This window comes from Phaeodactylum tricornutum, chromosome 15 (assembly GCF_000150955.2).
Source record: "Phaeodactylum tricornutum CCAP 1055/1 chromosome 15, whole genome shotgun sequence".
Taxonomy (NCBI): Eukaryota; Bacillariophyta; class Bacillariophyceae; order Surirellales; family Neidiaceae; genus Phaeodactylum; species Phaeodactylum tricornutum.
The window spans coordinates 429549-450025 of NC_011683.1; the positions used below are offsets into that span (position 1 = coordinate 429549).

At 50.4% G+C, this 20477-nt stretch overlaps 10 protein-coding genes across 10 annotated transcripts; 5 read left to right on the plus strand and 5 right to left on the minus strand.

Annotated features, from left to right (window-relative positions):
• Positions 1-164: 164 nt before the first annotated feature.
• MIZF (predicted protein) lies at positions 165-1717 on the minus strand. Its single transcript, XM_002182356.1, has one exon. The coding sequence runs from the start codon at positions 1660-1662 to the stop codon at positions 187-189; it is 1476 nt and encodes a 491-aa protein (XP_002182392.1). The 5' UTR covers positions 1663-1717; the 3' UTR covers positions 165-186.
• Positions 1718-2106: 389 nt separating this feature from the next.
• Positions 2107-3654, plus strand: PHATRDRAFT_22019 (predicted protein). Its single transcript, XM_002182189.1, has 2 exons — positions 2107-2384; positions 2482-3654. The coding sequence occupies exons 1-2, from the start codon at positions 2205-2207 to the stop codon at positions 3613-3615; spliced, it is 1314 nt and encodes a 437-aa protein (XP_002182225.1). The 5' UTR covers positions 2107-2204; the 3' UTR covers positions 3616-3654.
• A 23-nt stretch (positions 3655-3677) lies between these two features.
• PHATRDRAFT_14627 (predicted protein) lies at positions 3678-4304 on the minus strand (the record flags this gene model as incomplete). The annotated part of the gene is made up of 2 exons (XM_002182357.1): positions 3678-4148; positions 4209-4304. Coding segments are annotated over 2 exons (567 nt in total), but the record flags the coding sequence as incomplete, so codon positions are not given.
• Positions 4305-5417: 1113 nt separating this feature from the next.
• Positions 5418-6920, plus strand: PHATRDRAFT_47922 (predicted protein). Its single transcript, XM_002182190.1, has 2 exons — positions 5418-6066; positions 6156-6920. The coding sequence occupies exons 1-2, from the start codon at positions 5561-5563 to the stop codon at positions 6832-6834; spliced, it is 1185 nt and encodes a 394-aa protein (XP_002182226.1). The 5' UTR covers positions 5418-5560; the 3' UTR covers positions 6835-6920.
• Positions 6921-6926: 6 nt separating this feature from the next.
• PHATRDRAFT_47923 (predicted protein) lies at positions 6927-8648 on the minus strand (the record flags this gene model as incomplete). Its single annotated transcript, XM_002182358.1, has 1 exon — positions 6927-8648. The coding sequence occupies one exon, from the start codon at positions 8646-8648 to the stop codon at positions 6927-6929; it is 1722 nt and encodes a 573-aa protein (XP_002182394.1).
• Positions 8649-9029: 381 nt separating this feature from the next.
• PHATRDRAFT_47924 (predicted protein) lies at positions 9030-11874 on the plus strand (the record flags this gene model as incomplete). The annotated part of the gene is made up of 3 exons (XM_002182191.1): positions 9030-9549; positions 9660-11200; positions 11281-11874. The coding sequence occupies 3 exons, from the start codon at positions 9030-9032 to the stop codon at positions 11872-11874; spliced, it is 2655 nt and encodes an 884-aa protein (XP_002182227.1).
• Positions 11875-12882: 1008 nt separating this feature from the next.
• PHATRDRAFT_47925 (predicted protein) lies at positions 12883-14631 on the plus strand (the record flags this gene model as incomplete). Its single annotated transcript, XM_002182192.1, has 1 exon — positions 12883-14631. The coding sequence occupies exon 1, from the start codon at positions 12943-12945 to the stop codon at positions 14629-14631; it is 1689 nt and encodes a 562-aa protein (XP_002182228.1). The 5' UTR covers positions 12883-12942.
• Positions 14632-14857: 226 nt separating this feature from the next.
• PHATRDRAFT_47926 (predicted protein) lies at positions 14858-16694 on the minus strand. Its single transcript, XM_002182359.1, has one exon. The coding sequence runs from the start codon at positions 16469-16471 to the stop codon at positions 14951-14953; it is 1521 nt and encodes a 506-aa protein (XP_002182395.1). The 5' UTR covers positions 16472-16694; the 3' UTR covers positions 14858-14950.
• A 296-nt stretch (positions 16695-16990) lies between these two features.
• On the plus strand, positions 16991-18925 carry PHATRDRAFT_47927 (predicted protein; the record flags this gene model as incomplete). Its single annotated transcript, XM_002182193.1, has 1 exon — positions 16991-18925. Exon 1 carries the CDS (start codon positions 17138-17140, stop codon positions 18923-18925), a length of 1788 nt encoding a protein of 595 aa, XP_002182229.1. The 5' UTR covers positions 16991-17137.
• A 221-nt stretch (positions 18926-19146) lies between these two features.
• On the minus strand, positions 19147-20439 carry PHATRDRAFT_38261 (predicted protein; the record flags this gene model as incomplete). The annotated part of the gene is made up of 2 exons (XM_002182360.1): positions 19147-19748; positions 19821-20439. 2 exons carry the CDS (start codon positions 20437-20439, stop codon positions 19147-19149), a joined length of 1221 nt encoding a protein of 406 aa, XP_002182396.1.
• Positions 20440-20477: the final 38 nt, after the last annotated feature.

Sequence of the window (20477 nt, forward strand, 5' to 3'; positions counted from 1 at the left end):
AAATATTCTCATCGTCTTAAAGATGAATATGTGTCCTATCTGTCACCTTCGTAAGAATGGGTGCTGCAACATTTGCGAACGAAAGATATCGATTTACTTCCTCGTTTCCTTCTCACAGGACACGGTAAGCTATGCAGCTGGGGTCAGTCGTTATACGGATGACCAGTCGAGCAACTTTGCTTTTGTCTAACGCGCCGCGTGTGCTACGCTTACACCGTTCATGAGACGATTGTGCTTCTTGTCCATTCGATTAATGTTTTGGTTGCTCTTGTTCCACAGTCGATGTCCCTCATCATTGCCGCGTCTTTGCTTACGAATGGCGGCACGATATCGGTACACTGAAACTTGACTAAATGCCCCGGCATTGCTAGCTACAAGAATGCCCTTACCGGCTCGGCCCGCCGCCAATCCGGGTGCAATACCCGCCTGACGAAAGGCCAAGGCATCTTCCGTGGTGTTTGTGTTTGTCGAAGCTGTTTCGCCGCCAATGTTGTAGACACGACCACGATACAGTCTTTCACCAGCGGCGTGTCGCGCAGCAACCACAGCAGTACTCTGGTTGGGCATCACCGGTCTCTGTTTGTAGTAGCGACGCAGCGCACGATGGCCGATGATGCGACCGTCCGGAAAGATCAGTTCACCAAGTGGTGTGACACCAAATCCCATACCATGAATTTCCTCCTCGTATCCATTGTACATCGCCTCGTCTTCATCGTCAACAGCATTCATGTCCTCATTTTCCGCTTCCTCTTCATCCTCCGATACATCTTCCCAGTCGTCTTCGTCTTTGATACCGACTGTATCATCTACTTCCATCTCCTCTTTCAAATCGTGCGCATTAGCGTTACTCGCGTTTTTCTTGATCCGTCCCAGAAAGTCATTGTCGGCTGCGGTAAAGTCGTAAAAGACAGCGTACTCTTCCAAGTCCACGTTGGGCTCGTAGCGCACCTTGCAATGCCGCGTTGCTATCATGTGTTTTTGGCAGCCCTGCCAGGTTGTAAACACACGTTGACAGTAAATACAAACGTGACCGAGTTTGATCTTTTCTTGACAGTATCCCACGAGTCCTTCCAAATCCGTCAGGTACTCCCGATCGGGCACGAAAAATCCGTACTTTCGACTCATTCGATCTACATTGGCTTCCACCGAGGGCGACATGTGTGGATCAAATAAACACTGGCGGGGTTCAATTTCGACCAAAGCTTCCGCCGCTAGCTGGGCAACCGTCTCCGGTTCCATCGTATCGGCCAAGGCTAATTCTGCGGCCGTTGCACCTATCGGAGTCTCGAGTTCCATTTGATTTTTGTGGTTCTGATTCTGTAATTCTTCTTCCTTTATTCGATGGTAGGCGGATGCTTGCGGTACCTGAACTACACCATTTTTAGCAGCATCTCTGTTACTGTTCCTCTGCTTGTTACTTTTGCTGTTCTGTTTCAGATGATTCGTGCCGACTTGCTTGGTTTGCTGTAGCGCCTTGGCCGCTTCCAGACGGGCTTGGAAATCCGGTTCAAGCAGGACGGGAAGATTAGCCTGTCGTCGTTTAAGATTGTACTTGTGCCAATCCGTCTTGTAGTGTTCGGCCAGAGCCGTCCGGGTCGGAAAGGTTTGTCCCGGAGCCGTGGTCGACGTCAGCTCCAAATTCTCTTCTTGTTGTTCCGACATTTTGCTGCCGATAGCACCAACGCTACTAGCTAGTATCGTTGAAGATAGATGTTGACTGCTCGTCCAAGGAATGAGTGTGTCTGGAGTAGGAAACAACAACGGGCTTGACACGGAACACGAATGAATAAGAGGTACCCACACGTTTCGGACACGGTCCTAATGGAAATCGTTCGATACTTTCGATGGTGCGACGCCGCTGCCCCTACGCAGTGCAGGCCAGACTCTTTGAAAAACGCGCGCTACTACTACTACTAGCTAGGTGTCACCGAACAATCCATCCGTCACGGAGAATTCGCGACCTGCGTCAGTCGTAGCCGATGAAAACTCGGCGAAATCCCCCGGCAGAGGGGGTACAGGCATGCAGGACTGCAGCGACATCGAGACATCAACGACTTGAGAATCCGCGTCTGTCGACAGAAAGTCGTGGGCGCAAAATGACACAGTTCTCTTCACTTTTACTTTGGTCCGTTAGAGCCCTCCGTGGGCATTTTCGTGCACACCTGTCGCCCTCCTCACACTACAGGAGTAACTCACCGTCAGTGATGTTCACTCGAGCTGGTTACGCACCCTTCGCATCCGCAGTGACAAGATTACCGAGCTTACTGGCGAGCGTAGGTCCGGCGCGCAGAACTCTGTCGTCTCCGTCCATCAATGCGTTGTTCAACCCTACGGACGAACACCTTGCGATGAGGGCAACACTGCGAACCTTTGTGGAGCGCGAGGTGCGTAACTGATTGTGAACAAAATAATTTCGAGCGATTCTCCATTCGGTGTGGCACTTATCGGCTTTGCTATCACTCACACGACATCTCGGCGAAGGTCGAGCCCCAAGCCGCTCATTACAACAAAACAGAAACATTCAACAGGGATCTGTTTCGTAAACTCGGAACGGTCGACCAAGACCACGGCTTGGGAGTACTGGGATTGACGGTTCCCGAAGAATACGGTGGTCTCGGATTGGACGCCACGGCGGTAGCGTTGACGCACGAAGAATTATCGTACTCCGATCCGGCTTTTTGCCTCGCGTACCTCGCTCACGCGTTGCTACTCGCCAACAACTTGGCTGTCAACGGAAGCGAGGCACAAAAATCACGATGGCTGCCGGACATTTGTGCAGGAACGGTTGTGGGCGGCATGTGTATGAGCGAACCAAACGCGGGGACCGACGTGTTGGGCATGAAAACGAACGCCACCGCAATAGAAGGTGGAGGGGGATGGAAGCTGAACGGAACCAAAATGTGGATCACCAACGGCACGCTCGATGGTCGGACGACGGGGGACATTTTCTTGGTTTACGCCCGCACCGGACCCGCAAAAACTGACTTGACCCAGTTTGTGGTAGAAAAGAATATGCCAGGATTCTCGTTGGGACAAAAAATTGTCGACAAGCTAGGTATGCGAGCATCCATGACGGCAGAATTGGTATTCGAAGATGTTATCTTGTCACACGACCATGTTGTTGGTGAAGTGAACGAGGCAACGCTGTGCATGATGCGAAATTTGGAAATCGAACGTATCGGCCTAGCGGCCATGGCACTGGGAATTGCGCGCCGTTCCATCGACGAAATGAAGCGGTATGCATTGGAGCGACAGGCTTTTGGTGCCCGCAATCTTTTCGAGTTTGGTCAAATTCAACGCTTAATCGCTGAGAGTTACGCAGAGTATATGGCGGGGCGATGCTACGTCTATGGTGTGGCCAATTCCCTCGATTTAAATAAGGCCGGAAACGGTTTAGACGCGGACGGAACTAAACTTTATTGCGCAAAAATGAGCAAAGAAGTGGCGGATCGAGCTATTCAGGTAATGGGAGGCTACGGATACGTCGGCGAGTACAAGGTTGAAAGACTTTGGAGAGATGCAAAGCTTCTGGAGATTGGTGGCGGTACCAACGAGAGCCACCACAAAAACATGGCTAGAGATTTGCGAAAACGGGGAATCGCTCCTTTAGATTGACGGGTAGAGCAACTTGCTGTTATAACGCTAATGTTAAGCACAACCAGGCGAGTTGTTTTGATTCATAGCTGAAATTTGGACGCAACAGTGGCACTCGAGTGCAACGGAAAACCAAAAATACTCTTTACTGTGGGCAGTGCGTGAGCTGCGGACCTCCATGAGCTAAATAGTTCGTCGTAGAATTCCATGAGAAACAAATGGCAAAACGAGTTTCCCCATGCGCATCCATCGACCTTCGAATCCCAGTGATAGAAAACTTGCTCACATGATGCACAGTAGCGCTTGGCTCTAGAATCCTGTGAGCCTGATGGATTGTAATCATTTGAAGCTCCATAAGGTAGGAGAGGCATACCATTGCAGCCTAATCCAGGACATTTCCCAAAGATGGGATCCACCTCTGCCTTGTATAAGAATCGCCGACGAACAGTATCCAGCCCTCTCGGCGACAAAACGTACCGTTGATGTACGAGAAAATACAGAATCCGAGCTGCGCCTTGTACATAATCAGGCGTATTTGAAGTGTCGATATCATCCTGTGTGATCAACCGAAGGGCTTGTCGATAGACTGGATATGAGCGGCGCTCATCAGACACTGGAGCACCGGCCGACACGCCTAGCGCAGCTAGTTTTTCAACTACAGGCGGCAAGTGAGCCAAATTGAAATTATCTGACCAATAATCACGAGGTACAGGCAGTAGAACGTCGCGGTGACAGGATGCGAGAAATTGTCTAACCCATGGCGTAGTAGAGGAAGCAAAGCTCGACGATGTCTCAGTTGGAGGCCTCCCTTTCACAGCACTTGACTTTTCCGGTGTTGTAGTCCCATTTACGAAAAAATGGTATGGCAAGGATACATATGATAGGTTACGCGCAAGGCTGAGATTACCTTGGCTGACAATTTCTTCTCGATTCAAGTTGCCTGTTGGCCTTGACTGCTCAGGCGAACTTGGCGTTTTCCGTGCAGGCTGCAGCCTGCTTTCTTCCCCGTCTCTTACTTTTTCAATGCCCACTTCTTCATCCTGGGATGTGAGATCTTCCGAGTACCCCACCGAATCATACGAAGAAGAATCAATCGCTTTCTCCAACGCCGCCAGAATTTTTTCTTCCTCATCCTCCTCTGAAAAATAAATGGATTCGTAGCCAAGAGACTGTCTTCCGGCGGAGGGCACCGCTTCTGCCAGTATCCCAAATAATACGTGGCTGTTCGCCAGTAAAACTACAGTAGCCAGGGGAAAAAGCATTCGACAAGCTCGGCGCCGTTCTCGTCTTTGTCTTGGTCTAATACTGTCTCTTTCTCTCCTGTTTATTAACATTCCAATGTTCGTATCCGCGGTGGATAAATTTTCAACTGCTCTTTCCCCCCTACTGTATCTTCTTTGATGAGCCATTACATACGAACGTCGTTTTCCATATCGGTATGGAGATGCGGGATTGGCAGCCATCAATTCACAGTCAAAATATGTTCTTTACTCACATTCCATGTCAGTGAAGTGGCAGACGATGGTCCCACACGTTCGCAACAGCTTACTGCTGGAAAAGTACAGTGCATAATCTGTAGTTGAGCCGCAGAGTTCACCAACTGATCCACTTTTTCTCACTGTCCGCGCAAATGAGAATAGTTTGCATTTCATTTTTGAAATCCTGCATAAGTGTATTTCCATCAATATTGTACGAGAAAAATACACTACCCATTCTCCACGTGGAACATAGCTTTCGGTAGCTCTGTCTGCTGCTCCCACCTTTTCATGATAAGCTTTTTCGCTTCCCGACATCGATCTAATGATTTCTCTGCACGCTGTTGTCGCTCGTTTCACACACCGAGAGACATCACGAAGGCTGCGTGAGAACAAAGCGAGACGGAAGAAGAAAAGCGTTGACCTCGTCCAACAGTAAGGTCTTCGGGCGCTCTCTACTGCAATTTTTTTCGCCAGATAGATTCATCTAGATGAGTTACTCAATAGCGCCTTCTCTAATATTGCTTTTCGGCGTGTTGTCCGGCGGGCAAGCCTTTCAATTCAAAGCATTTGCTCCTAGATCATTGACACGAGTTCTGGCGGAACCGTCGACGACAGCTCCCGCTGATTCTCAGACATCTTCTTCGAATAAGGGAAAGACACTGGGGCTTCTTACGTTTGACCTAGACGATACGTTGTACCCTATCGATCTCGTTCTGAATGAAGCCAACGCAGCGTTCGCTCGTGCCATGGAGAATTTTGGATACAAAGGCATCCAGCCTAGCGATATCAATGAGACGAGCAAAACGATTCGCGAGGAAATTGCTGCTCGCGATCCTCAAGAAGCGGCGGCCTTGACACACACTGAACTCCGTAAATTGGCCATCCGACGAGAGATGGAGCAAATTACCATCACTCGAAAATTGCAATCGTGCGCGGATGATTGGGCAACGCCAGTAGCTGACTTGTCCCCAGTGGTCGTCAAACACGCCAAAAAGTACGTGATCTGAGCTTTTGAAAGGTTGCTGACTTCACTTGGTAATCTCTGATAATATTGGATCGACTGCTCCTTCTTTTCGTCTTTAGGTGGGCGACGGAAGCCGTTTCTCCGACAATCGTTCAGGCTGTTTTGAACGCTTGGGAAATGGAACGACACCACGCCGCTGAACGCCACCTATACCCCGAATGCGTGGAAGTGTTTGAGCGTATTAAACAGGACCACCCAGACGTCATTATTGGAGCTGTCACGGATGGCAAGGCCAATCCGCTTTTCATGACCTTTACTTTAGCTCCGTACTTTGACTTTTGTATGAGTTGGGAAGACGATCAAGCCGGACGACGAAAGTTCTTCAAGGAGCTCGGGTCCATTGAAGGAAACGCAGATCTAAAGTGGATTTATGATGCCGCTCTTGAAAAGTATCAGGAGTTGGCATCGGCAGCTGCTGCATTACAAAAAGGAGATTCTGCCCAAGACCCAAACAAGATCTGGATTCATGTAGGGGACGACTTGGCCTACGATGTTGGCGGCTCGGCCCAGAGTGGAGCAAAAACAATTTTGGTGGAGCTTGACGACGAGAAGTATCACCAAACGGCACGTCACCGATTCGAATTGACGAAACAACCAGACTGGTCCACCACGTCCGACATTGAACTCGAGAAGCGCAAAGTCATGAACGAGGCTGCAACAAATCAAATCGATCGCAAGATTAAATTCCTTACGAGGCTACCAGAAGCCATCAACGAAGTCCTCGAGGAGCAGAGCTAAAAGTGGGCTCATGGACAAGCTCTCGGTGGGTAACGAGCAATTTCAAGTTAAAAACATGTATATTTAACATTGCATGATTGCTTTTCAGTTTACTAGCATTTAAATCGATCGGGTTCCGCGTCTTTACCCTCCGCTTCGACCAGCTGTCCAAGTTCTTTCTGACAAGCGTGCCATCGAACACCACCGGCACGTTTCGCCAAAGCGGCAACCAGAGCTTGAGACGCTCCTCCATCCGGCAAAACTCGATCCCGCAGAGGATTCCGAGGAAAGCCTTTGCGGGGCTTGTAATAGGAGTAAGCTTGTTGAGCATGCCGTAAGCCACGACGAAGACGCCGTATCTCGGAGGCCGGTATTGCTTCCAACAACTCTTGGACGCTGGGAAGTGCGTAATTTGTATTGGCAACACTAGGACGACACTGATTATCAAATTTGCGTACGACGAAATTTGAAGCATTCCAGCGCAAAGCGAAATCAGAGACCTTGATCAACATCTCTGGTTCGAACTCATCTGACAGTGGCCAAACAAAATCATGAGACAAAATGATTGGTATACAGCCTGCAAGAACCGCATCAAACATTCGTTTGGCACTGGCAGTGTCGCCTCCTGGACAAGGGCAGAACGTCGCCATGCGCATACCCAGCGGGTACGTTGTAGGAGTGCGCTTAAAAGAAGGGAATGATGGTGTACACTTGTAGTTTTGCTGTAGCGCAGCGCGTAAAGGAACACATTCTCCGTGTACACCTGCTCGGTACCATTGCGCAATTGGGCGAGCATCCGCAAGTGTTCCGACCGGGTCTTTCTCAGCGACGAGTACGGGTGAACTTTTCGAGTCTATGCTGTCTAACGATCGGTTCTGGATCGCCCAACGAGCCTCTTTGTCAAGATCTCCGTTAAAATAGCGACCGTCGGTTATCGGGTATGGCATGAGAATGTTCTTTTGTGCGCAAGATGGGTACATGTTCACAAATGTCGTGCTTAGCTCCACTGAAACGACTATTGGAGGTGCAAGCTGCTTTTGTGTATGTACAAAATGGTAGTTGCCGCGTTTCTTCTTTGGATGAGTAAGACCTTGGAGAGGCTCGGAAAAAACCAGTATATGGTCCGATCCATTTCTCCGTTGCCAATACTTTGGTGTGAGACCGAAGTGATCTGTCCAAGGTTGATAGTCGCCTTCCAATGCACGTAGAATGGCGTTTGCATATTTTGAAGTTTTAAAGGATGGCGGCCGTCCCCGAGCTCCGGCATGGAACTCCATTGATGGCAAGTACGGAACGTAAAAAAGACTGGCTTGTTCCGGATCGTAAGTTCGCAAACACGAGTCGGGATGAGTTAAAATCTCTCTGACAAGAAGCTCCGTGCTGAATTGAGCATGCATGCTGAACGGATGATAGTGACTCTCTTCCGACATTCTGGTACGGTTATCAACAAGCTGCCAAGGCCACGGCATCGAAAAACCTCGTCCTTGTGAGGAGAGAATATCACCTTGCCAATCATTGTCACCGGGCGAAGGGTACACGAATACTTTGCGGTATATGGGCGATCCGGAGAATATGCAAGTGGTATCGTCGTTTTGATCTCGTGACTTTGCGTTGGCGGTTAAGTCCCACGAAGAAACCTGATCGACGGCCTCCAACGCGTCAAGCACTGCAGTAGCCTGTAGCCGTACCGACGAGGCCTGCAAAGAGTACCCCAGAGCCGCAGCCACTAGGCCGACGCACAAAAATACCCTGCGACCTAGAATATACGATTTACGTTTATATTTTTCCGGGTTTAAATGATGAGGGGGGAGCGGAAGAATGTTGTTGAGGGTCATCTCGTCCCCATGGTCATCTCAGAAATTTTGCTCATCGAAAATGAAAAAATGTGAGAACATCAGTTGGGCGTGTTTTGGAATTTGCTTGATGTAATTCTAAAAGAGTTTTTGAATTGTGTTCAATATTTGAAATTCATTTTGCACAACCTCTATATTTTCGGAAAACACGATCATCAGAGCAGAATTCTCCACGTAGCATTTCTACTGTTTTTGTGAACGGTTGCGCCATTTCTAGTTCCGGATGAGCGCACCCCGAACAGCTATTGGCGTGTAGGGAGAAAAGACTGGAGCCTTCTCGAGCCTTGTATATTCTGTTGCTTTGTAGTATCCTTTGTTGGCTCTATCAAATCGCACCAGGCTTGATATAAGTTCAGCAGACGCATGGCGCCTGGACAAACTTCAGAGGACAAAACAGGCGAAGAGGATAAAAAACCTGCGGCATCTCGGACCACCAACCTAACAAGGGCGCGGTCACACAACTTAAGTCCTCCGTTGCCTGATGCGTCGAGCAATTCTTCGTTTCCGGCGTATGCGAACTCGGATCTCGACCGGAAAATAGCCGCACGATCTTCAGATCGCACATCGCCTGGTGCTTATCGCGAAGGGGGGACGGATGGGGGCAGTGACGAAGATAATCGTTCGGTAGCCAATAGTGTTGGTTGCGATTCGGTCACAGAGGCAGGGACCCTGGACTCAACAGCGGATGAGGAGACCGGACTTGTTGTCTCCGAAGAAGTATCGGAAACTGATAGCCGGGCGGATGATTTACGGCCGAGTGCAAGCTGCAATAGGCCCATGACCGATTCGACACAAAATAACGAACTCGAGTTGGTGCCACTACCAATACAACAGCCCCTCGCAGAAGAGTTGAGGCAAGGAGTTCCACAGTCTGCCAAATCTAGTTTTGGTTTGGGGGACGCAGAAACTTCTTTGGACGCACCCTTGGTTTACACAATGGTCGATCCCGTTCCTGCCGCCGATCTTTGCTCACAGCCGAGTTGGTGAATGAAGCCCAGGAGCAACAGCGTATACACGCCGCCGAGGAGAGAGGCCGTGAGTCGGCGCTCGCACACTTTGTCGAGGCCAACGTTGAACCGATGCCGACTAGTTCTGGACGTGACGTCTACTGGGGTTGCAAGCGTTGCTGGCGCGATCGTGGTCCGTGTTTCTACTTTTGGCTCGGAGTTATCGTTGTGATTCTAGCTTTGGCGCTGGCTTCAGCATTGACTGCAGCACTCGTCGGTGAAGAGGATTCTCCAAGCAGTCCGCGGCCTCTACCTGTTGATTTGGATCCAACAGGAGCGCCGTCGGTACAGAACTATATTGACCCTGCTACCTGTGATTTGGCGTTTCCTTTGGCCCTTGATACCGCCCCGACTCGTAGTGTACTGACCATTCGAAACAGCACACTTTTTTTTAATTCGTGTACCGAGAACATTCTTGTCCAGAATGCAAACTGGTATACCCTTACAGCAGAAGACACCCCTGCAGTACAGGCCACTATCTGTGAGGAAGGTGAAGGTAGCTCCGCAATTTCCACAGACACTATTCTTTTTTTGGACGTCTCGGTAGGAGATTGTGAGGCCAAAATGTGTGTTCCGACCGTAATACGGCTGAAAGAAGCGTCTTGTCTCGTGTTCGCCTGGTTAGTCGAGTCTGGGCAGGCTTACAACCTTGCCGTATTCGAGGCGGAGGGTTCGCCAAGGGTGCCATTTTCGTTGATGGTTGAGACAACCCAATCACTGGACAATTTGTCTTGTACGGAAGCGAGGGCAATCACTATCGGTGAAAGCGTTTCTCTGGATACGTTAGAGTCCGATTCTTATGAGGCGAATGAGCTTGAGTTATACACAAACTGCGATGGTTTACAAACGGACACGCCAACTCGTTGGTACAAAGTCTTCGGACGAGGGTTTGGCGTGACGGCCCGGATTTGTTCACGAGCCGCTTTGGCTATCGAGGTACATACAAGCTCGTCTTGTCGAAACAATACAGCACACCAATGTGCTAAAGTGTCGGCTAGAAAAGACGACACTTTTTGCACAGCGTATTCCTGGGCATCGGGACTTGAAAGCGAGCACAGAGTTGCGATCGCTGCTGCGCAGCCTGAGCAAAATGGCGGATACTCCGTCGAATTTCTTATTAATGACTCTTGTGAAAACGCGCTCGAGCTCCCAGAGTTACCTTTCTCTGACTCTGGTAATACCCGGTCAATTGTTCCCAGTTTCAATACGAAAGCATTTGTTTGCTTGCTACTCGGTGATTCGTTTTATAAAGGCGTTTGGTATCGCTGGACTGCATCCACGGAAGGTTGCGTTACTGTGTCTGCAAAAGGCGCAAATGCTGTTCCGTTCGAGGAGAGATTAGATCCCGCTATTGCCATTTATCAAGGTGACTGTTTGACAACCTTGGAATGCGTTGCAATGAACGAGGACGCGTCCTTTTTCCAAGCAGACTCGGAGGCTACCTTTGATCCCCAAGTAGACACAACATATTTCGTTCTTGTCTTTGAAACCGGTGGGGGTTCTGGCGCCTTTGAAGTGGAAATAAAGGTTTGTGCATTACAAAATGATTCGATTTTGCCGACAAGTATGTGGATCTCACCCCTTCAACATGCTCGTTGCCACTTCAGCAATCGCAGGAAACCTGCTCGAGATCATCTAGTAAGGAAATGTGTTCGCTTTGTCCGATGGGCGAAGAAGTTCCCGAAAAATCTTGCCTGTATATCTCTGAAGCTGTATCTGCCACCTTCGTGTCGGGCGATTCACATTGCTTGTCCGTGCAGTACCGTGGCGTACAACAATGCGGGTGTGCTGCGTCAATGTCCGTATCCTGCAACACGTGCCCTGACGGCTCGCTCGCACCTGATACAAACAAGATTCTACCCCTTTCGAATATAACTTGCGGCGACACTCAAACTCTCCCTCTTGTCGGGAACGGCTCGACTTGCGACGATACGGCTCTTTCACTAGCTATGTTTTGCGAGTGTCCAGGAAGTATTCCCTGCAGTATGTGCGGTGAGAATCGACAGCTGACAAATCCGGAACTCATCATCACCGAATCAGTTTCGTGCTCGAGTGCCGAGGGCTTGATTCAGCGAGGCTTGCTCTCAGAGCAAATTTGTGACGTGACCACTTTCGATAATTATCTTACACGAATATATCAAAAGCAGAATGTTGTGGGATTCTGTTGCCGCGGAGAATCGTTACAAGATTTCCAGCTATAGGTAAGAAAACGGATGAGAAGCATATGAAGAGGAGAAGCCGGACGAACCTACAAGCAACCCGACGTCTCAAGTCTCCCTCCCGAGCGTAATTCTCTGCCCCGTAGAAGTGACCGGGTCGCTTGTGAGTCATGCTTGCGCACACGCGCTCAGTCTGACATGTTCAAGCACTCCGCAGACAAATCTGTCAACGACGCTTAAAGTTTCTGAGTTAGCTTGCAAAATCCAATTCTTGAATTTAGAGGTTCTCTCGTGTTTCCGATTCAGGTCAGTGCAGCTGATGCAGTACGGGTATTTTGCTACTGAATGCTTTGGTTGTCCACTTTGGTACTTCAAAATGCAAATAATTTACCATGCTTTGTCTCTGCACCATGCAAAAGGGTGTGAATACAGACAGCAATGTCAGGCATGTTGCCAAATACCATTGAGCACTGAAACAGTCTCTCTTGTTCCGGAACCTGTTTGCCTGTAGCCTTTGAAGTTTGTATGAAAGAGATTTTCAATGGCTCGGCTTTGCGAGTGCCCAGCAAGTGTTTGTAGAAAAGGTGCGGCGAAAAATGACTATCAGTGCTAGCAAATCTTGACCTTTTTTTTAAGGTTTTTTCGAATGCTGAGGTCTTGAATAACAAGCTACGATCTGTAATTGAAGTTGCGACGAAGTCGCTTTCAACCAGTAGTTCCTATAGATTGAACGAAAACAACATAAGTGTATGCTGCTTGTCAGCCTTTGCTCCCAAGGTCTAGAGTAAACTTGAGCTCTAGTTGATGCGTTTTGGTAACGCGCAATTTTCAACATCTGTTTGAATGTAAGGCATAGACTATGAGTCTATTACGCGGTTGCCAACGCTTATCCTAGCTATTACTGTTAGTAATTACTAATAGTTTCCCGGCGACGTCTGCTCGCCACCGGAAATTAAAATCTTTTTTGATATGTGACAGTGAATCAACGTGGCTTTTCAACGATTTTTCTCGTAGCTAATGTAGCTGTCACACTGTCAGTCAGTAGCAAGTCTCTGTCGAAAAGAATCATGACCTAGCGAGAGAATTCGTCCCCATTGCTGTACTTCGACTATGGGAAAGAAACGTCAAAGTCGACCTCGTCTAGATCCTGGGGCACACATTGCCATAATAGGTTCCGGGCTAGCCGGGCTTTCGACTGCGCTCTCGTTGGAACAAGGTGGATTCACCAACGTGCATATCTACGAGAGGGATGGTTCGCATGACGCCCGCAAGGAAGGCTACGGTCTGACTTTGACTTACAATCCGACAGGCGTCCTGCACCAACTCAACGTTCTGGAGGAAATTGCGCAATCTGACTGCCCCAGCCGGTCGCATTACATGTTCAATGCGAATGGTGAAATTCAGGGATATTTTGGCAACGCGTTTGCGCGGAATCGAGGGTGGGGTCAGCGGGGCAATCTGCGCGTGCCGCGTCAACGAGTGCGCCAGATTCTTGCGAGCCGACTGAAAATAACAGAAACTCACTGGGATCATAAACTAGTAGGGGTGAGTGGCTGTGAAAATGGAGAGAACATTTGCCTGGCGTTTCAGCTAGAAGGTGCAGCAGAGGAAAAGCTTCTGGTCGGGGCAGACTTGGTTGTGGCGGCCGACGGTATTCGTTCGGCGGTTTTGCAGCACGCATATCCACAGGCTCCACCCATTCAGTCGTTGGGCATTCGACTTATTCTGGGAATATCCTCTAGCTTTACTCACGTTCATCTGAAAGAACGTGGATTCTATACACTAGATAGTGGAAAGCGATTATTTGTTATGCCTTTTGCCCGAACCGCTGAGTGGGCGGTTATAGATGACAATGCGACCAGTTGCAGTCAGCCTACAGGAGAGCAGTACATGTGGCAGCTCTCCTTTGCTAGCTCCGACGATAAGACATACAGCTCTACGGAACTCTTACAGCAAGCACTATTTCATTGTCGAGATTGGCACGAACCCGTCCAGGAATTGATGCTTTCTACGTCGCAAGAGTCGATTTGGGGAACGTTGCTATATGATCGCAATCCAGAGATCTTACACAAACACTTACAAATCAACGACACTTTACCACGCCGTATTTTGATCGTCGGCGATGCGTGTCATGCCATGAGCCCATTCAAAGGGCAAGGAGCCAACCAAGCCTTGCAAGATGGCCGGGTTTTGGTCAAACACTTGACCTCGGCAAGAGTGGAAATTGCTGTCTCGAACACGCAGCGAGAAATTGTTCAACGGACGGCATCTGTGGTAGCCGCATCTCGTCAAGCCTCTGTGTATTGGCACGAACCACAGCTTGTCATGCCAAAGGATGGACAAGATACACAGAAATTTGCAGGTGTTTGCTCGCAAGATATTCCAGCGTTGCTCCACGCTTTGCAAAAGAAAAACATTAAGGCAAATTCAGCCAACGATCTGGACAAATCGGTGCAATGCACGATAGACGAACTTCAGTTGATCGGACCGCCGGAAGTCAGACGCAAGGCGGAATCGGAATTGAAAGAGGCACACTTCGTTGATCTTGCTCGGCAAGCTATTTTGTCGTCAGAAATGAACAATTTAGCTTTCCTTCGAAAACTTTCCTGGGAATATCCCAATCTCATTCGAAACGTGGATGTAGACGACATGACTTGCCTACAGAAGGCGGCTAAGTCGGGACATATCCGTATTGCGCACTGGCTGATTACAGAAGCGGGCTGTCTTGTCGATGCTCGACTTTTGAATGACCTTTCAATAAAGAGCTACATGAAGGCTTTGCTTAAAATGTACATGTAACTGTAAACAATAACTATTTCTGTGCAGTTCAAAAATCGGATTATTGAATTTATGACAAGTGGAAGTATACGTTTAGTTTACAAATTCTGCGGTCTGCTCTTTAACTGTAAGAATAGCACACGAATATGTTTGCCTTGTATCCGCCCAGATAATGGGATCTAGAGGTTTCCGGGATACTTTTAAGAAGAGGAGTTAGATACGGAGCACTTGATGGAAGAGCTTTCATAGAGAAGCGATTGTCGCTTCATTCGAAATATTTGACGAGCGCACTGAACAAGTAATAACACACACAGTAGCCTCCGACAATCAAACCGCAAAGCTATTGGTATAGTTCCGGTATGCGCAGAAGGAGCTGTTGTTGGCCACCCGCTAGCGCCAAATAATTCGTTTGACCGTTCCCTCGACAATGTCCTTGAAAGACTTCTTTTTTGTAGTCCCCGGCCTGTCCGGCAACTATAGACGCTGTTTCTTTTTGCCGTTTGTTGTCCTCTGTACCGACACGTGCAGCGAGTGCTCGTTCTAAATCGCGCCGGTGACCATGCCATACACTTTGCAGTTCCATGCAATGCGATAGGATGACCGAGTCCTCCGGGATGCTTGACTTGTCCGGGTTGGTCGAGAGGCCTTCCCCGATGCAGTTCCACGGTTTGCGGCACTGCGTGTAGTGGATATTGTATATGTTTTCCATTGCCGTAGTTTGGCAGTCTTCGCAGTAGTCGAGGTCGTTGCGACACATTCCGCGTTTGGCGTGTCGAGCTTGAAAGTTGGGTTGGCTTCGGTAGAGAACATCCATACCCATGTGATTGAACCGACACTGGTTGAGCTCCACCCACGTGTTGGGTTGGTAGATATCGTAGTAGTACGCCAATAGTCCTTGCATTGCCATGGCACCCACAAACACACCGTACCCTTTCGAGCCCCAACCACAGTCGCGACCGTATCCGGGATTGTAGTCATCATTGAGAATAACGTTGACAATTTCCTCAAAGACTGTTTGATTGGGTTTCACCACCAAGAACCCGGCCTGATAACCAGGCTTTCGTCCCGGCATGACCTGTCCCCAGTCTCGCGTCATGGCGGCTTGCGGGTTGGTCGGCCACGGATCGTTCGGTCGCTCCCGTGGAATCCGTTGCACGGCGGCTGAGTCTCCGTACAGCATGGCATCAAAGAGATCGTCCATGGGCTGGACCATGACAAAGTCGACGTCGACGTGCACAACGAGAGCTTCCGGTATAGTGTAGGCGTACAATTTAACAAATTCGTCCGCCCCGCAACACCACGCACGGTGCACACCTTTGCGCAACGCCGAATCACGAATGTCGGAGACGTTGACGGGTGTATCGCGGACGACACGTTCGTAGCCAACGTCCGCCAAGGGCTGACTGCAGTGCAGAGCGTCCCGGTGCACAATGGCGTACATTTTATAATCGTACGCGGACTTGCCCGCACGCACCGAGGTTTGGTGTACGGAATGCTGTAGGACAATGGCGGCATCCATCATCCCTTCCGTGGAGGATTGAAAGTCACCGCATTTGATGAGAGAAATGGCGTACGCGATCGTGACGGGCTGGTGGGTGCGGGGTGCGTGTGTAGGAGTAGTGGCGGTGGTGGCAGTGGCGTCCACCACGGGCGTAGTTCCCAAGGATGGGGTCCAGGCCGTCCACTGCCCCGTCATGGAGTCCGACATTGTATCGGCGGCATTCCGTGTGAGGACAATGGCAAAGGCGATTAGTCCCGGAGCGAGCACCAAGAAGGTTCCACAGAGAATCGTTCCGAGTGTAATTCGTCGCGGAGACGGGACACCCCGACGTGCCGTAATCCGGGTCGACGCTAGTGCCATGGTTTGTGTTTTATCGTGTGGGTGTGTGGTTGTGTGCGTGCCTGAGCACCGCAATTCGCGTTTCGTGTTTCACGACACCGTTCGATTGGCAAAGCCTAGAGTCTAATCGAACCTGACTGTGAATCTTTTTCCAATCCAACGGGAGACGGGGGTACCCATCGATCTGACTGTCCGTACTCGCCACTCACCAGTGAAAGACATCCGATCCGAGCAATGGAGGAAGTGAAACACATTTCATTGTGTCGTTGGTTTCGGAAACCAAAAGCAAAAACAGAACCCGGCCATTTGAATCGAACCAGCGGCCTCTGGTAACCTTCCTCCGGGTATTTTGGGGTTCATTCCCCTACCATGCAGACGGGGACGGCTCTATCGATCGAGTGTGTCTGTGAGTGTACACGATTGTTTCGCGCCAAGGTTGAAGACGGAACGGGGAAAACAGCGGCATCGATCTCTTTTCCCTTGGACTCGCACCAAAGCGCGTTCCCCCGAGTTACGGTTACTGTTAGTAACGGTAACTGTAAGTACTGCCACCATGAGGAATACTTTGACACAACATCCAATCCTTTCCGTTCACCGGTAGTGCCATTCCATTCTTAATCACCAATACCAACTCGTTGTTGTAGCAACATAACCCTTTGGAACGCCGCTCGCTGGTACCATACCGCAATGACTGGGAGTAGTGACAAGCAAGATCCACCCGTCCGGACTGCAACGGCGAGCAACACGGCCCAGTCCAAGTCTACGAGCAACAAGAGTTCCATAGCGAAACGATCTACGACGAACCAGACTCTTCCACCATCGCATCATACACATCGTCATCCTCCTCCGCCGTTCCATGCCTATTCCTATCCTCCTCCGTACGCGCCGTCGCTGAATATGTTTTCGTCTCCGCACGGTATGGGGTACCCACCACCACCGCACGCTCCACCGCACCCTTCTTCCTTGCCTCCGCACGTTCCGTACCACGCCACGGCACCAGTGACCGGCACCGCCGCTCCCAGTCGCAGCACGGTCGATTCGTACCACACGCACTCTCACAAACGACCCGTGCCTGCTGCCGCACTCTCCTCACCGACACCCAAAAAGCGTCCCTACCGGCGCACCAAACGTCCCAAAGGATACTGCGACAAGTCCACCATCACCACTACCACGGAATATCGGAATTCCAACTCGTTGAACGTCTACGATGCGGTGCTGGCCGAATCCGACGATCTCTTGGCGGCCGCTTCGGAAGCCCAGCAACTCGGGAGATTGAAAATGGCCTCGGCCTACTTGCTGCTCCTGCACGCACGTCTCGTGGGATTGGGCAAGCGATTCGACAAAGCCGAAACTCTTCCCGCAACCGATACCGCACCCTCTTCTCTCGGAGACGACCACGTCGATGCGCACCCCGACGATCAATCAGTCACGGTGCCAGATACACCCGCCAGTGTAGCCTTGCCGCCGCTCGCAACCACGGCGGAACCGATGTCCCAACCGACAACGCCCCGGTCCGTTCCGACGACCGCTCGGTCGGAAACGTCGGCTTCTACGTCGCGTATCCCGCGACCACCAACGCACCCTACTCCTCCTCATCCACTACCGTCATTACAACCAGCGCTCACCTCCTCGACACCATCCAACCCCACCTTGGCGACACCCAAAACTGCCGCTGCCCGACAACTGGCTTCCATGCTACCCAATCACATTGAAATGGATCAGGCAATGATGGAACATTTGGCCAAGGCCGCAGCCGAGCTGCACGCCGCACGGTCCGGTCGCAAACGACCAGACGTGATCATTGCTCAAAGTGCCGATGTTTCCGAGTTTCTCGCCAACACGGCCAACCAAAAGGGTGTCGCCAATGCCGCCACTACCATCCACGGACCGTTGCCCTCTTCCAGTGAGGCTACTACCACGACCAATACTGGCGCTGCTTCCACCGGCGTGGCGTGGAGTCAGAAGGATGTGACCGCTTTGCAAACGGCGGTGCAAGACGGCAAGAATCCGAGGCAGATTGCTTCGTTGACGGGTCGTACCGAACAACAAGTCAAGGCCTACTTGCGTAACCAAGACGCCAAAGCCCGGGCGGCTGCGGATCTGGAGTTGCCCGTGGCCGACACTACCGCACCCAAGAAAAAAGGCGGCCGCGGTCGCAAACCTGCCACGACCGCCATGAATACCGTCCCACACGCGTCTTGCGATGCGCGCTCGTTGTTAATGGGGCATCTTTTGGAGACACAAAAAGACAACGCCATCGCACAAACGCCGCCTTCTCCATCCGCCAGCACGTCAGCTCCCGCACCAATCGCACCGCAACCACCAATGATGCAACCGTTTTACGGTCCCTTTTCGGGCATGTATACACCCTACGGCTTCATGCCCTCACCGCACCGGCCGCCGCAGCCAAAAAAGTCTTCGTCACGTACCGGCTCGGACGTCGCTCCCCCCATCCTGGACAAGTCGGAACAGTGAAGAATCTGAAACACGCGATGTAAACGGTGCAAACACGAAAGCCAGTCGTGATCGCTACTTTTTGTGTTCATGCATGACGAAGACCGGGCAATCGAGTCGACAATGGCGACCATCCCTCAGGCATGAGCAGGGGCGTATAAAGATTGAGTACAGGGAATGAACTAGTATATTGCGAGCAATTTAAGGTATTCGTATATAAACAGGATCGCGCCCGTGTGATTTTATCGGTCAAAGGCGTCGAGAATCTCTTCGCCCTTGGGAATGACTTCGCCAGCCAAAACCGGGACGTAAATTTCTCCTTCTCCGTCCGCATAGTCGCGGCGCTGATGGGCCAGCCAGGGTTCTTTTGGGTGAAGTTTCGTAATCGCCCCCAAAATGGGAAAGTATGACGTTCCCGAGATGTAAATATTCTGGAAGTGGTAAACGGTTTGGAAACTCTCGGCAAAATCGATACGCTGCTGCCGCCCACGAACGCTTTGTTGACCGGCGGCACTGACCTTGTCAGTCAAATCAGGATTCATTAAAATGACGGGACGATTGCCGGCGGCCTCCACCATACCCTGTAACAATGGCATAATACTACTGTCGGTCCCGACCATGGACTGTGGTGCAATAAGGATAAAAACGTCGTCTTGGTATTGTACAACGTTGTCATCCTTGTCCTTTTCTTCGTTTAGCACATGTTCTGGTCCAACGGCACCGAAACGAATGTAGTCGCCAACCATGCCTTCGTTGAGTTCGCCCTCGCCGCTTTGCCAGTCCATCATTTGAATTATTTTTGATACCCCATTTAGCTGCTTGGGCATTCCCGTAAAGATACCGACTTAACGATAGGGACAAAGTGTAAGAAACATGGTTCTTCTTAGAGACATATGGGAACGAAAGAGAAACGCACCTCCCATAGATCCCTGTACGCAAATGCGAACGCGCAAGTTCTCTTCCGCGAGCTTGATCCCAATCGTGCGCACCATTTCGAGAATCGTTCCGATCCGATAGGAGTCCATTGACGGATTCATCTCCGGAAATTGACTTGTGATCAGCATTCGGTTAATACATTTTCCTTCGGAACACAAAACCACCGCATCATGAACCGCCAATGCAGCTTGCTCGTAGAAATAATCCCGTACGTAGCGATTATGTGGAACTTGGTTAAGATACATGTTCTCTCGCAGATTTCCAACACCAGCACCACCCATTTGAATGGCTAACTGAATCAGTTTCCCCGTGACAGTGGGCTGGCCTACAATCCAACATAAACGATTCATCCGCCGCACAACGTCGTCAATTACGGTCCGTTCGGTGTCCTCTGGCACCGGTGGTAAATCCCCGTAGTATCGTTTCCTCTCTGGTACGGGAATTGCATTCAGGTCGAATTCAACCATTTCTTTTACGTCCTCTTTCCCGCGGCGTTTCACCAACACTTCGAGTGCAACCCCCGAGCGTTGATCGAGTCCGACAATACTAGCTTCCGCTATTACAAAACTGCCACCGCTCCAAGTGTTCGCTTGAGCCATCTCGGCGCCTAACGGTGAGAAAGCTTCGGCAAAAGCCT